General features: G+C 44.5%; 1 protein-coding gene across 2 annotated transcripts in view; it reads left to right on the top strand.

Moving 5' to 3' along the window:
* The window catches only part of NUP205 (nucleoporin 205), an 85,475-nt gene that overhangs the window by 35,505 nt on the left and 35,119 nt on the right, over window positions 1-14,851 (top strand). For both annotated transcript variants that reach the window (XM_053252116.1, XM_053252115.1), the window contains exons 14-15: window positions 5,312-5,362; window positions 7,202-7,411. In XM_053252116.1, coding sequence (XP_053108091.1) covers window positions 5,312-5,362; window positions 7,202-7,411 — 261 coding nt within the window. The remainder of the gene's footprint in view (window positions 1-5,311; window positions 5,363-7,201; window positions 7,412-14,851) is intronic.

The following is a 14,851-nucleotide window of genomic DNA, read 5'->3' as shown; positions in this document are numbered from 1 at the left end:
CCCCGGGTACTCAGATACCAGCATCCCCCAAACTTTTGACACTGGACTCGCTGTCGAAGTCAGTCTCGAGCACAGTATCAAAGCTGGTGTCGAGGACTGCCGCTGCGTAGTCTAGATCCTTGGCCCAGACTTCTACGACTACTTCTGTTGACACATTTAAGGCACCGACGCCTCCTTCGGAGTCAAGCGATTTCAAGAAACATAAATCTCAACATTGAGGCTGTGATGCAGAGGGAGCACCTCCACATAAGAAGCACTGGGAAAAGAGTTAAAAAACTGCTGCTGAAGCTACATCCCGTTCTACTCCTTCCCCAATGACAGTTCAGTTGACTTCCAGGGCACCAGTCCTGCGTCCCCTGATGTCCTAATTGTGGGGACAGATCTGCGTTGAGAATTACCTTTGGCTTCGACGTCGAAGTCGACACCGACCCCAGGACGTTGAGAGCATTCTCTTTTGCCGGCAGTGATGCCAAAGCAGACACCTTCTCCAGCAGCACACACAATTACCCAGGCATCCCATCCTTCTCCGGTTTTGTTCAGTATCGATGTTGAAGACAATGATTTGCTGACTAGTCTGGAGCCAGGCGTTGCCCAAAGATTGTTAGATTTGTTAGACTCCAGTGAAAGTACCTCTTCGAGTTCCACTTTTTACGGAATGTTATGTCATGGACCTGATACCAAAGATGACAGCATGTCTCTCTGTCGATGCCGAAAACACTGGGTGCTTCGATGTTGTCGGCCTTTCAACCCTTTAAGCCAACGACGAGTCAACTCTTGACACCACATCCTACCAGCCCACACTCCGGGAGGGCAGCCAGAGATTACGCGACCTTGAAAGGTCTACTTACTGAAGGAGGAGCACGAGATACTACATGCTTTCGTTTCCTTGGTCTCCCTTCCGACTACCAGGACTACAAACTTTGGAAGGCTCGATTTCAACTGCCGACATCGGTGGTTCTGTCGGCCACTCATGTCACCACTCCTCCAGAGTTACCAATCCCGATTACATTGTTGCTCTCAACATCGATGCAAGTCACCCTGACACCTACTCCGGTTATGACTTCGATGTTGACGCAGATTACCTGTCCTATTCTAGAAACGGACACGGTACTGAAGTGTCAGGTCTCACTTTCCTGTATCTCTACGCAAACTGCAGAGATACTCCATCCTCAACCTCTCAAGATCCAGCCAACAGAAAATACACTTGATACCACTTCCTCCACCACTCAAATGGTGTCCAAAAAGAAGGCTCCTGCCTCTACTACACCTCACACCGTGATGTTGACAGATGATTCTGGTTCTTTGACTTTGACCACGACTTCATCTGATCACTCTGAGGATTCACCTCTCAAGGTGGTGCCTTCGAATAAGGTTTCACCTAATGAAAAAATGTGTTCATATCATCAGCAAATCTCCAAAATGGCATTGGCTCTGGGGTTAGACCTAAAGAAACAAGACCTTGATTTAGAGGACCCAGTTTATAAGCTCCTGAACTCTACAGCTTCAACTCAACTGGTACAGCTCCCCATGTTACTGGTTGTTTCTATGGGTGCCAAATCCGCATGGCAAACTTCAGCTCCAACATAAAAACACCTGGAGAATCTTTACAGGATCCAGGAGGATGAGAATGATTTCCTCTTAAAACATCTTTCCTCCAACTCAATTAGATTGAGTCTCTATTTTGAGGCACAGATAGATTATACCTCTTTTTCTAAATCTGGCAGATGGCACACCACTCTGGGAGATAAAGAAGGGTGCAAATTTGACATCTTAGGACATAAAATCTATTCAACATCTTGTCTGGCGGTGAAGATTGCCAATTATACTACTTGTTTTCAAAGTACATATACTCCCTTTGGGATGATATTTTCCGGCAACAAGCTGAGCTTTTGTCTGAAGAGTTCTTGGCTAAATTTAATGATACACACACTAAGGTCACGTTATTCACATATCAGCAGTTGGCCAATGCCAAGCACTTAGCTGAAACAGAGTCCCGGATTCTGGCAGGGGCGATAACACAGAGAAGACATGCCTGGCCATGGTCAACAGCACTTCAACCCAACATGAGGGATAGGGTTGAGAACTTGCCCTTTGATGGGAAGGGGCTCTTTTGCAAGATAGCAGATGCCACTATGGAATCCATCAAGAAATCGAAGACAACTGCAAAAACATTTTCAACACAAACTCAATCCTTGACACCAAAATACCGCCAATATAATCAACGGCAATATTCAGGTTACAAACTGACAGGAGGGACTTCCGTAAGGCTTCTCAGCGTTTCGGGAGAAAACCTTTTAACCAGTGTCTCAACCATCAGTCCTGCTCCAAAATTCTGTCTTGCCAGCAACATCAGGCTGGCAAGTCATGCCTTCGCATGGCACAACATAACATCAGACCAGTGGGTTCTTCACATAGTCCAGACAGGCTATGCCATCGAGTTTGAGACCCTGTCAGCATTCAGCAGGATTAAGTACACACCTGCATCCCCGTTATTGATGGATGAAGTACAAACTCTCTTGAACAAGGGGGCGATATCGCCTGTTTGGTGGACAGATATCGCCTGTTTGGTGGGTTTTTACTCCCACTACTTCCAAGTTCCCAAGTGAGATAGGGGACTGAGACCGATAATGGACTTGTGATGGTTGAACTGTCATGTGGACATGCACATTGGTATCCAACCCAATCACAGACAATATCTGAGGTTCACAGTGGGTCATCACATCTTTCAATACAATGTCCTACCTTTTGGGTTGGCAATGGCACCCCGTGTATTTACGAAGTGCATGGCTGTCATTGTCGCTTATCTTCGGGCACAAGGCATATCCATTTCATTAGCTGGATGACTGGCTCTTGGCAAGCAGACAAAGAAGCGAGACAGGCTTCACAGGTCTCAGTAGTCCTGAAATTACTCGAAGAACTGGGCATTCAAGTCAACTGGTCAAAGTCCAGGTTGGAGCCAGCCAAATGAATAGATTACATAGGGGTGGTCCTCGATGCACAGCTTCAAAAGGCATTCCTGCCCAAGGAGTGCTTTCTCCTCATCAAAGCTCTAGTAACATTATTCATGGGGCAACCTACACAGAGAGCCCATGAAGTTCAGCAGTTGCTGGGACTCATGGCATCGTGCAGCTCCACTGTGCACTTCACCAAGTTATGTCTTCGACATCTCCAACTTTGGTTTCTCTCTGTATTTCATCCAAACATGGACAGCACACAGATGCTGATGCTGATTCCACCACCGGTCCTTGTGTCCCTACATGGTGGACAAAGCCAACCAACCTGCTTTCCAGGGTCCACTTCCAGGTACCCTACCCTTCATCATGGCTGACGATGGACACATCCTTACAGGGCTGGGGAGCCCATTACGGGGCCCTGCAAGCTCAGGGTCTATGGTCTCCAAGCCAATGCCAGATGTACATCAGCTTCTTGGAACTCCTGGCAGTGTTTCAAGTTATTAAATCCTTTCAGCCATCCCTGACAGAGAAACACGTCCACAAGTGGCTGGGGATGGTGGGAGTTGTAGTTCAAAAACAGCTGGAGGGCCAAGGTTCCCCACCCCTGGTCAAGACAATACTATAGCTATCGCCGACTTGAATCATCGGTGGGGGGGACAGACGGTCTCCCACTCTCTCTACATGCTCAGCCTTCAGATCTGAAACTGGGCCATACCAAGACAAATAGGCCTAGTCGCAATACACATCAAAGGGGTGGACAGCATCTTGGCAGACCATCTCAGCAGGTCCTTGCTCTGTCTGTATCAACATGAATGAGAGGTCAACCTTCAGTGCTTTCATCCATTGTTCCGGGCCCGGGAATTGACTGGGCCTGGGAATCTACCTGTTTGCCACACCCACAAAAAGAAGTGCCCCCAGTACTGCTTGAGGGCAGGCATTGGTCACGGCTCCAGAGGGGGTCTCTGTTAGCCATAATGTCTGCACACCATGTCAGTGAATTAAATGCCCTACAGAAAGATATACCTTATGCTAAATTTCATGAGGATAAGGTAGTGCTACACCAAGATCCTGAATTCATACCTAAAATAGTCACTGACTTGCATATTAATAGTGTCATCATTTTACCTTCTTCTGGAATCCCACGATGCCCCTTGAGCACTTGCTGCATTCCCTGGACGTCCTACAGGCTCTCCTTTTCAACTTAAAAACTGACAAAGCCCTATAGAAAGACAAAACTAATTTTTTTGAGTTACAAGGGGAATGTGAAAGGTTACTGGATCTCAAGAGAGAAACTCTCCCACTGGATCGTGGAGTTGATTTTCTTAGCTTACAAACATCAAAAAGTGGACCCTCCTAAAACCATACGGGCCCATTCTACTAGAGCTTATTCTACTTCTGCTGTCCATATGGCAGGAATCAAACTTGGAGACATCTGCACTGCAGCCACCTGGTCTTCTGAGTATACCTTTGTCAAGCATTACACTTTGGACCTCCGCTCTGCAGCTCAAGCCAACTTTGGGAGGGGTGTGCTGAAAAGGGTTTTACTTTAAGAATACTACACACCTCCAGACTGACAGCTTGTTAGTCACCCATTCTTATGGTTGCAATGGATCACGGTCCATATAAACAGGTTGCTTACCTGTAATCAATGATCTGGTAGTGATCTGTTGCAGTCATAAGACCCACCCACCGCCCCACTGCAGTATGCGAAGTGACAGCATGTATGCTTGCAGAGTGATAAAAAAACACTGCTTACTTTGTGGAGAAGTACACTGCTGCAATACGTTTGGATCACAATGTCAGTCCTCTAGAAACTGAGGTGAAAATAATAGCCCGCCCAAACTGCACCACATGCAAGGAGCAGGGCTAAGCGCTTTGAGGAGCTAGTCAATTCTGCTTGAATGATCCCACACAGGTGCAGAACCCTTTCTTATGACTGCAATGGATCACTACTAGATCATTGGTTATAGATGAGCATTGTTTTTATGGTTGAGGCCCCTTCCCCCAGGAGAGGGAAGATGGAGTGAACTTGCATACTACATAGGAAGTGATGGGAACAGGAAGCATTTCGTCCAGGCCTTTAACTATGGTTTAAGAAACTTGGAGTGTTGCATCAACATCAGCCTGGAGTTGGGTTGGAGGGCTTGCCAGATGTTGGATTAAAAAGAAAGTCAAGAGTATGCAGTTTGTCTTTCAGGCAGGATAATGATAATACCTTGCGAAATTTCAGTTAACGGGTTCTTGAAAAAATGGTTTGTGAGATAAACAGCATAGCTAATATTTTGGTTGTCGTGTTCAGATGCAGTCCTGTTCTTTCAGTATTTGTTGGGAAAAAATCCTTTTGTTTGTTTTGGAAGGTACTGCAAACAGTAAGAACTCCAGGTCAGAAACAAGCCATTGGCATTGAGGTAAATTTTGTCTCTAATTAGCCACTTGTGGTTGCTGAAAATGAGAAACTGTAGGACTGTTATTTTAATTGGATGAATAATATGGTAGTCTTGAATAATCTTTTACATGTATACAGGTGGACCTCGATATTTGCTGGGGTTCCGTACTGCAGATATGGAAACCATGAGTATCGGATCGTTGATCCCTATGGGATTGCAGGGGTTAGGTTCCCGGTCTGCCATTTTCGGCTGAAACTGGCCGATTTTCACCAGTGGGCGGGGCGCACCTTACCTGCCTCTGCTGCTCCCTGCAAGTCACACTGCCCCCCAGTGGGCGAAAATCGGCCAAAAATCTTTGTTTGTTTTTTCACAGGAGACATTTTGTGTCTCCGATTCCTAAAAGGGTGGCCAGAAATGATCTCTGCAGTCATTTCTGGACACCCCCAACCCACGGATACGTGAGGTCAATGTGTTCTGTGTCCCTCACCCCCACCCCTGGCATATGTCGAGATTGGGTGTCATTTTCCCGACCGCAGAAAAATGAAACCGCAGATAACGGTTCCGCTAGTAAGGAGGTCCACCGATATTTTTAATTAGTTTTTGTACTGCTTTTCTAAAGAAAGTTCAAAAGACAGTAAAACAGTGTGACAAAGACAAAATAGCAGCAAATAAAAATAATACAAAAAATCTGCACTATAGATAATGACCCACCTGATGCCCAAAGCAACACTGATGTTTCCTATTGGCTGCTGCTTTGCATCTGAAAGCCAGCCCTGAAAGTGTTGTGCAAGAGCACAGTTGTGCAACTACTTAAAACAGCACATGTGCTGTTTTAAGTAGTTGCACAAATGTGCTCTTGCTCAACCCCAGTGGGCTTAGCTTTCGTGTGCCCAGCAGCACCAGCTGATTGTAAACACTGTTATTACCTTGTGGATCATGTTGGCCACCTTCAACTGATGATAGGCCCAATCCAGCTGAAGTTAATTGTGACTTTCAGCCTGAGCCCAGGCAGAATTAGCCATGCCTAAACTCTCTGAAATAAGTGGACGAGTTATCCTGGCTCTGCATAGGTTTGAGCTGTAAGTCCTATTGAAAGAATGAGATTACTTATTTGTGACTAACCTGTTCTACCAATTGCAATGAGACTTCATCACAACTAGTTTTATTGGAGCCATAGATTCCCGCCCCCCCCCCCCCCCCCCCGCCTTCAAAAGGTAGATTATCTTTATTTTGGAAAACCTTTTATTTTTCTTGTTTTCTGAAGGCAAACAAGTCTGAATGTTTAGAAGTTTCACTATTAAGGGTTCTTAAGGGCACGAGTTATGCAGAGAGAGCCCTACTCCCTTTCCTTAGAGTAGGCATTCAGAGCAGAGCTTCTTGCCTGATAGTAAAGCACTCCCTAACAGGCTGAGATCCAGATTGTTTTAGGATTTAAAAACTGCTCTGCCTTATGGCTCTTTTTAGTTCTTTAAAAAGTTGGTTGCCTTTCTTCACGTTTGGAAGAGCCAAAACAAGATAAATCCAGACATCTTATAATATGATGTCTGTAGTATACATTTGATGTTGTTGAGGTTTATTTTGGAAACTTAGCAGAATTTGTGGTTGTAGTAATAATCGTAGATATATTGGATTTCCCCCCCCTACGCCCCATTGAAACCATAAAATGGAAAAGAAAAAAAACAGAGGCTGGGAATAAAGAGATGAAATTCATAGAATAATGAACCTGTTGCAACTGTGTAAAAATATGGTTGTGTAATTATGTGGATTTATGTTATAGTTAAGTGGTATGGGTTTTTTTAAAAAGAGAGTGTGTGTGTGCAATATATTTTAAAACTCTTATTTTCTTATTTTCTTGGAAAGGTTGAATTGAATGAGATTGAATCTCGGTGTGAAGAGTACCCTTTAACACGTGCCTTCTGCCACCTCATTAGCACACTGGTAGAGAGTTCATTTCCTTCTAACCTGGGGGCTGGGTTGCGTCCCCCAGGCTTTGACCCCTATCTGCAGTTCCTGAGAGATTCTGTGTTTCTTCGGTTTCGTACAAGGGCCTATCGGAAAGCTGCTGAAAAGGTAACTTTTGGGGCTATTTTTCTCAGCATACCATTTTAAATCATGCTACAAATGTGTTTAAATGTCCCATTCTGTTTCCTTTGTATCTTGCTGTTAGTGGTCCTCTGTTCTAAGCACGGATCTTCCATTCTTATCTATTGTGTCAAATAGTGATTGATAGATTTTTCCCCATAAATAAATCTATTTAATGTCAACTTACTAGATTCATCATTGCCACATCCTGTGGCAATAAGACGCAAAAATTAATGTTGGAATACCAGTAATTTACCAGTTATATGATGTTAATTTGACCACAGTCAAATATTTATTAAATAATCAGTGAAGTCAAAAATACCCTTGTGTGAGGTACAATCATCACAGTGTTATCTGATTGATGTCAGTGGCAGGAGCAAAGTCTCCTTGCTTTCCAAGAATCATGGTCAGATGAAATTAGGAGCAGGCACCCCCTGCTTGGCAATTTATGCCAGCGAACTTTAGCCCTATATTCTCCCAAAATTAGTTCAAAAGGTAGCATAAAACACATACAATCATCATAGTGACACAGCTTAGTCCAAGTGTGAGAACGGCCACCTATAGCATCCTCCTTGTGATCTTGCTTGGTGTTTTGTAAAGCTTCCAGAAGTGATTAAACTTGGAGTCTTCTAGCAAATACTTGTATCTGGATCGATATTCATCAATATCCATAAGAATGGGTAATGCGCCTGCATAGGACCCTCGTGGTAGCATGCTGCAGCTTGTCGAGATGACCGAACCCCACACACACACCTTCAGCGTGCTGTTTAAGAGCGGGCTGGGTGCCTGTTCTTCAGCTCTTTTCCAACCGCCATTGCGTTCAGTCCTCTGTCTGTAGTTCCTCGTTGGTTAAGTTCTTCTTTCTGAGTTTATCTACAAGATAAAAATATTGGACTGATTTATTGTTTTTTTGACTGGAACGGCTTTTGAACTTTGATGGTGGTGTTTGTAAATTGGAAAGGCTTCCGAACTTCGCTGGTGTTACTTTCAAATTGGAATGGACTTTGACGTTGAATTGGATTATCCTGGAAATGGCTGAGGAGAAAAGGACCTTCAAGAGGTGCACTGGCTGTAATGTCAAGCTTCCCTCAAAAGATCTCAATGACTTGTGCTTAATCTGCCTGGGAGAAGAGCACAATGTCTCTTCATGCAAAATATGTGTTTTAAGACAGACTATTTTAAGACAGACTGTTTAAGACAAAAATATCTGTTTTGATGAGAAGGAATTGGGCTTTGTGGCTTCGCACCGCCATTTATGATGAGGTGCTAAACCCTTCAACATTGGGAGAACCTCGTTCTTTATCCTCATCGTCAACTTCGAAGACTTTGATGTCGACTCCAAAACATCCTCCTTTTTGGAGGATGAGACCACAGCCATCAACATTGAGCTCAGGACTGGCTTCGTATCGAATCCCAAAAATCTCTTCAAGATCTGCTCCCCTATCTACCACACCAGAGCATTCAAAATTGAAGTGCACACATTCAGATTTGGAAGATCTTTCCTCTTCCCAAAGACTAAAGAAATCCAAAACAGCGGACTTAACAAAGGAAAGGACACCCTTCCCTTCAAGCCTTTTGAACCTGCCTTCAAAATCCTCCACTTGTGAAGTCAGCAGTGACCAACTTCGCTTGACATCAAGAGTCTTGTTCTTAAAAGAGAAGGAGTGACCTATGGTAGAAACACTGGGAACTGTCAACGTCGACCCCACATCGATATCTAGGTTGTCAACATTGAGAGCCCGCTCTCTGTCGTCAGCTCCTATGCTAATAGATTCTTCACTGCTGTTAACACCTGCAGATCGATGTCAGAGACTCCTTTGATATCGATGCAGATTACTACGACTCCCAAGTCACATCCATTTTCAACTTTAAATACACTGGTTCTCTTGGCATTGAGGCTGGTGACCCCTCGATGTCAAACTGAAATACTGACTTTCGATGTCAAGGAGGAAGCCAGAGAGGCAGTATTACACTCTACTACTACCTACACCTTACTGTCAATTCTCGATTCCAGTTCAAGCACCCCCTTAGCGTCGATGTTCAAAGGTTTTCCACAATCATTGGAAATGGGAACTCTTGGAGAACCAGTTACCAAGCAATCCTTGGTCCACAAGACACCAGGTACACTTACAGCTGCCTATCTGACAGACCCCTCTCCATGGCATACATGTGGCTTTACTCATTAATCAGCTGCAAGATAAACGCTGGTATCGACATCTATGGGGACCAGATCTCCCAGTTTCCCCTATGACTTCCAAGATGATCAACATTGGAGATCTTCAAAGACAAGATCGTTTCAACTGCTAGCTACAATAGCAACTCCATTTGGGACTGTACCATTACAACCAGCACTTAATACTGTTTCAGTGGCCACACAAACATCTTCCTGGCCCTCTGCCAAAGTTTTTAAAGATTTGACTACACAAACTGCTTACGAAAACATGGAGATGGGGACACAAACACTGAGCACTCCAACTCCACAGAGAACAGCCACTATCGTTAAACACAAACATATGTAACTCCTTCTATGTCTCAGTCCCCTTCGGATCACCATCAGACTTCGAGTCCGATCCAGATGCCAGAATTAATCCTCCAGTTGACGTGTCTCCAACCATTCACATCTCCCATAATGAAGAAATGAAAGCATATCATCATCATGTTAGGGATATGGTTAAAGTGCTAGGTCTGGACCTGAAATCTGAACTAGCCACTATTGACGATCCCGTCTATAATTTTATGGCTAGATCTGATTCAACACAGCCTGTGGCCCTGCCTGTTCTCCCAGTCATTTCATGGGCTGCACAAGCATGGGAGGTAATACACACCTCAACCCCCACATCTAAAGGACTGGAGAGTCTATACTGGGTGCAAGCAAAAGACAAAGAATATCTTTTAAAACATCCTGAACCAAACTCCAGAGTCATTGACTGTGCCACATCGTCATCTACAAAGGGTGGTCACAGACATACTATTCCTGTGGATAAAGAGGGAAGAAAGATGGATTTTGGGGGGAGAAAAGTTTATTCCATCTATCAGTTAAAATAGCAAATTATTCCACTTGCACAGCAAAATATACTCATGGCTTATGGGAAGATCTACAAAATGCTCTGGAGGTCCCCAGAAGAATTTAAAGAGCACTTTCAACAAACATTAGATAAATCTGCAGCACTTACATGCCAGCAATTAAGTACTGCAAAGCACCTGGCCAAGTCAGAATCACACTCTTTGGCAGCTGCAGTCACCCTGCGCAGACATGTGTGGCTCCGCTCCACCAACCTGCAGGGAGATATGAAAGAAAGGATTGAGGGCTTACCCTCCGATGGAAAGGGCCTATTCAGCAAAAACACTGACTCTACCATGGAGAAGATGAAAAAGTCAAAATTCACTACTAAAACTTTTACCTCATCAACATCTGCTTCCTCCTATGGCTCCAAATATCACCCTTATTCAAGGCAGAAATCCACATGTAAACAGCAAGAACGCCGTGATTTTAGAAAACAGTACCAACGCTACCACAAGTGTCCTTTTCACGGCAAGTGAAAGTTGAACCAACCTCAGTGTACAAAGCAGCTTGAGCTTCAGAAGCATCTTTGAGATTCAGACCCACCCACTGTCATTACTGGACTCCTCCCTTCTTCTGCCACCGGGGGCCACAACAACTTGGCAAGTGAGAAATAATACCAGCCTCACAAACTCTATTCTCCTGCCAGCAACCAACATCAAGCTGGCACACCATTCCCCCGCATGGCACCACGTAACATCGGACCGCTGTGTCCTAAAGATTATATCCTCAGGCTATGCTATAGAGTTTAGAACAACCCCAAAATTCACAGAGATGAGGTTTGCTCAACCCTCCCAGGCGTTTAATAACATACATAGAGAGTATGTATTTCATCTGAGAACGTAACTCTTCTCTGTCTTTGTAAGTCAGAAGCCAGTCATCCAGTTAAGGATAGACCAATATACCTTCGGTCCGCAGGTAAGCCACCACTGCAGTCATGCATTTCGTAAATACTCTGGGGGCGGTGGGAAGTCCAAAGGGTAAGACTGCATATTGGTACACTTGAATTCCTACCGCAAACCTGAAATATTTTCTGCGTTGTGTCCTGATGCCAATGTGGAAATGTGCATCTTTGAGATCCAGCGTCACAAGCCAGTTCTCTTGGTATAGAATAGGTAGTAGTATCTCCTGTAACACTATCATGTGGAATTTTCTCACATGGACAAATTTGTTCAGGTGGCATAAATCCATGATAGGTTGTATGCCGCCACCTCTCTTCGGGATCAAGAAGTACCGGGAATAAAAACCCTCCCGTCTGTGCACCAATGTGGCCAGAACCTAAGGGGTATACTCGTGAGTCAAATGGGCTGTTACCCAAAATTTGACTTTAAAAAAGCTGAATCTGGCAACAGAGCTGTGCATCCACTGTATTGGGGCAATAGCCCCTTTGGCTAATAGTTCCTTCACTTCCTCTAATAAGGAGCTATTAGCTCTACATTGGCATCTGGACACATAATATCGGACCCCAGAGTATTTACAAAATGCATGGCTGCAGTGGTGGCTTACCTGCGGACTGAAGGTATATTGGTCTATCCTTAACTGGACGACAGGCTTCTGACTTCCAAAGACAGAGAAGAGTTATGTTCTCAGATGAAATACATACTCTCTCTCCTCCAAGACTTGGGGATCCAAGTCTATTGGGACAAGTCCAGGCTGGAACCTGTTCGTACAATCAACTGCATTGGAGTGGTTCTGGAATTAGAAATCAGGAAAGCATACTTACCCGGAGAATGCTTCCAATGCGTCAGGGACTTGGTTCTCCATGTCCAGCAACATCTATCTCAACTGGCCTGACTTATCCAATGCCTCTTAGTCTGATGGAATCCTGAAACACAGTGGTGCAATATGCACAGTTAAAGATGCGCAAATTGCAATTCTGGTTTCTGTTGGTCTTCTGCCCGAATGTGGATAGACAGGACCTATGTCTAGTGATCCCAAATCAAATTCTGTGCTCACTTATCTGGTGGTCGATGAGCAGGAATCTGCTGGAAAGGGTTCCTTTTCAAATGATAACTCCTTCTATTTGGCTAACAACAGACGCCTCTCTGCTAGGCTGGGGGGCCCATTGTGGAGCCCATCAGTTACAGGGCAAGTGGACACTTCAACAAAAACAATTACATGTCAGTTTCTTGGAGCTTCTAGCTGTCTTCAAAGCAATGAAAGTTTTTCTGTCACTCCTACAGGAAAAGGTTGTATAGGTGCAACAAGTACAGGTGCAACAGTCCTGGCCTACATCAACAGTCACAGAGGGACAGTCTCTTGAAGTCTTTGTGCTCTCAGCCTACAAATATGGCATTGGTGCCGCAGACATCAAGTCTGTCCTATGGCCATACATATAAAGGGCCTAGACAACACCCTGGTAGACAACTGAAGCCGAGTTTTCCTACTACAACAACAGCACAAGTGGGAAATAAATACAAGATACGTTATACCACTTTTCACTAGCTGGATGCAACTGACCATAGATCTCTTTGCCACCTTGGAAAACACAAAATGCATGTGCTTCTGCTCCAGGACAGTACACGATCCACGATCTCTGGGGGACACTTTCCAGCTGGACTGGCAGCAGGAGATCCCTTATATGTTTCTACTGTGACCACTAATCAGCTGAGTGGTTGTCCGTCTTCTGACGGCTCCTTCATGGTGTATCCTGGTGACTCACAGGTTTTCACAGGTACTCAAACTGTCAGGGTGCCACTACCAAAGACTACCACAGGAGGTAGATCTCCTAACTCTAGACAACGACAGTGTACTACACCCAGACATTCTCACACTGCCTAACAGCATTTTTAATTTTTTTTTAATTTTTAATTTTGTTTTACATTTATATTCTGCCCTTCCTCCAAGGAGCCCAGAATGGTGGCAATTCAACTTGTGAATAAGATCCTCCTTAACGAAAGGACATCTTCCACCAGATACAGTTACAAAAGCAAAAGGCTCCACTTCAAATTCTGCACAAGGAGGCATGGTTTTCAACCTGACCAGGCCACAATCAGGGATGTGCTCCTCTACATAACTGATCTAAAATCACAAGAGTTGGCAAATGTGTCTCTAAAGGTGCATCTAGCAGCGTTATCTTCAAAACATCCAGGTTATGATGGAAGGACTCTCTTTTCACACCGAGAGTAAGGCTTTTCTGAAAGGCCTTATGAACTTACATCCACCTGTTCGCACACCCATCGAACCATGGAGCATATCCTTGGTCCTTTTAGCTTTGACAGAGGACCCATTTGAACCCATGAGTTCTGCCTCCATCAGACTAGTAACTTTGAAAATTGCCTTCCTACTAGCCATAACTATCACTAAATGTGTAAGTGAATTAACAGCTTTGCGGATAGACTTGCCATACACTAGGATCTATCCCGATAAAGTATTAATGCGTATGGACCCAGATTTTCTACCTGTGGTGGTATCCAACTTCCACTTCAACCAGGAAATTGTTCTCCCTATGTTCTTCAGGGGTCCATCTACCCCTTTAGAATGGGCAATGCACTCCATGGATGTGCAGAGAACACTTTTATATTACCTTGATCACACTAAGGACTTCAGTTTTACTAAACATCTGTTTGTAGCATTCAAAAGCTCTGTAAGAGGCTCCTGCGTTTGCAGACAAAGAATGTCCAGATGGCTAGTTGAGCTCATCCTACTGGCATACAAGACATAGAATGTTCAACCACCAGAAGCAATCAAGGCCCACTCTACCTGTGCCTACACTTCTTCAGCTGCACACATATTGAGGGTAACCTTTTGAGTTACCTTTCATCAAACATTACACCATAGATTCATCAAACATTATGCTACTCTGCTGCTGAAGTGAGTTTCGGGAGAATAGCAATAGCAATAGCACTTACATTTATATACCGCTCTATAGCCGGAGCTCTCTAAGCGGTTTACAATGATTTAGCATATTGCCCCCAACATTCTGGGTACTCATTTTACCGACCTCGGAAGGATGGAAGGCTGAGTCAACCTTGAGCCCCTGGTCAGGATCGAACTTGTAACCTTCTGGTTACAGGGCGGCAGTTTTACCACTGCGCCACCAGGGCTCAGAAGCATTTTAAAGTAGGTGTTGAAGTAGCTACTATTGCACCCTCCTCCAGAGAGAGCTAGCTAAACACCCATTCTTATGGATCTCGATCCAGATAAACAGGTTGCTCACCTGTAACTATTGATCTGGTAGAGATCCATTGCTATCCATAAGACCCTCCCGGACCACTCCTCTGCAGGGGTGCTATACTATATGTGTATTGAGTTGCAAGTTATTCTTTGATGATAAACTCACCTGAATCTGGATGGTCGTCTTCCACGGCACTCGTCCAAGAACTGAAGAACAGGCGCCTGGCCCATTCTTAAACAGCATGCTGAAG

This window comes from Hemicordylus capensis, chromosome 5 (genome assembly GCF_027244095.1).
Source record: "Hemicordylus capensis ecotype Gifberg chromosome 5, rHemCap1.1.pri, whole genome shotgun sequence".
NCBI classification, from domain to species: domain Eukaryota; kingdom Metazoa; phylum Chordata; class Lepidosauria; order Squamata; family Cordylidae; genus Hemicordylus; species Hemicordylus capensis.
Note: the sequence above shows the minus strand (reverse complement) of the source record. Positions and strands in the feature narration are given on the sequence as shown.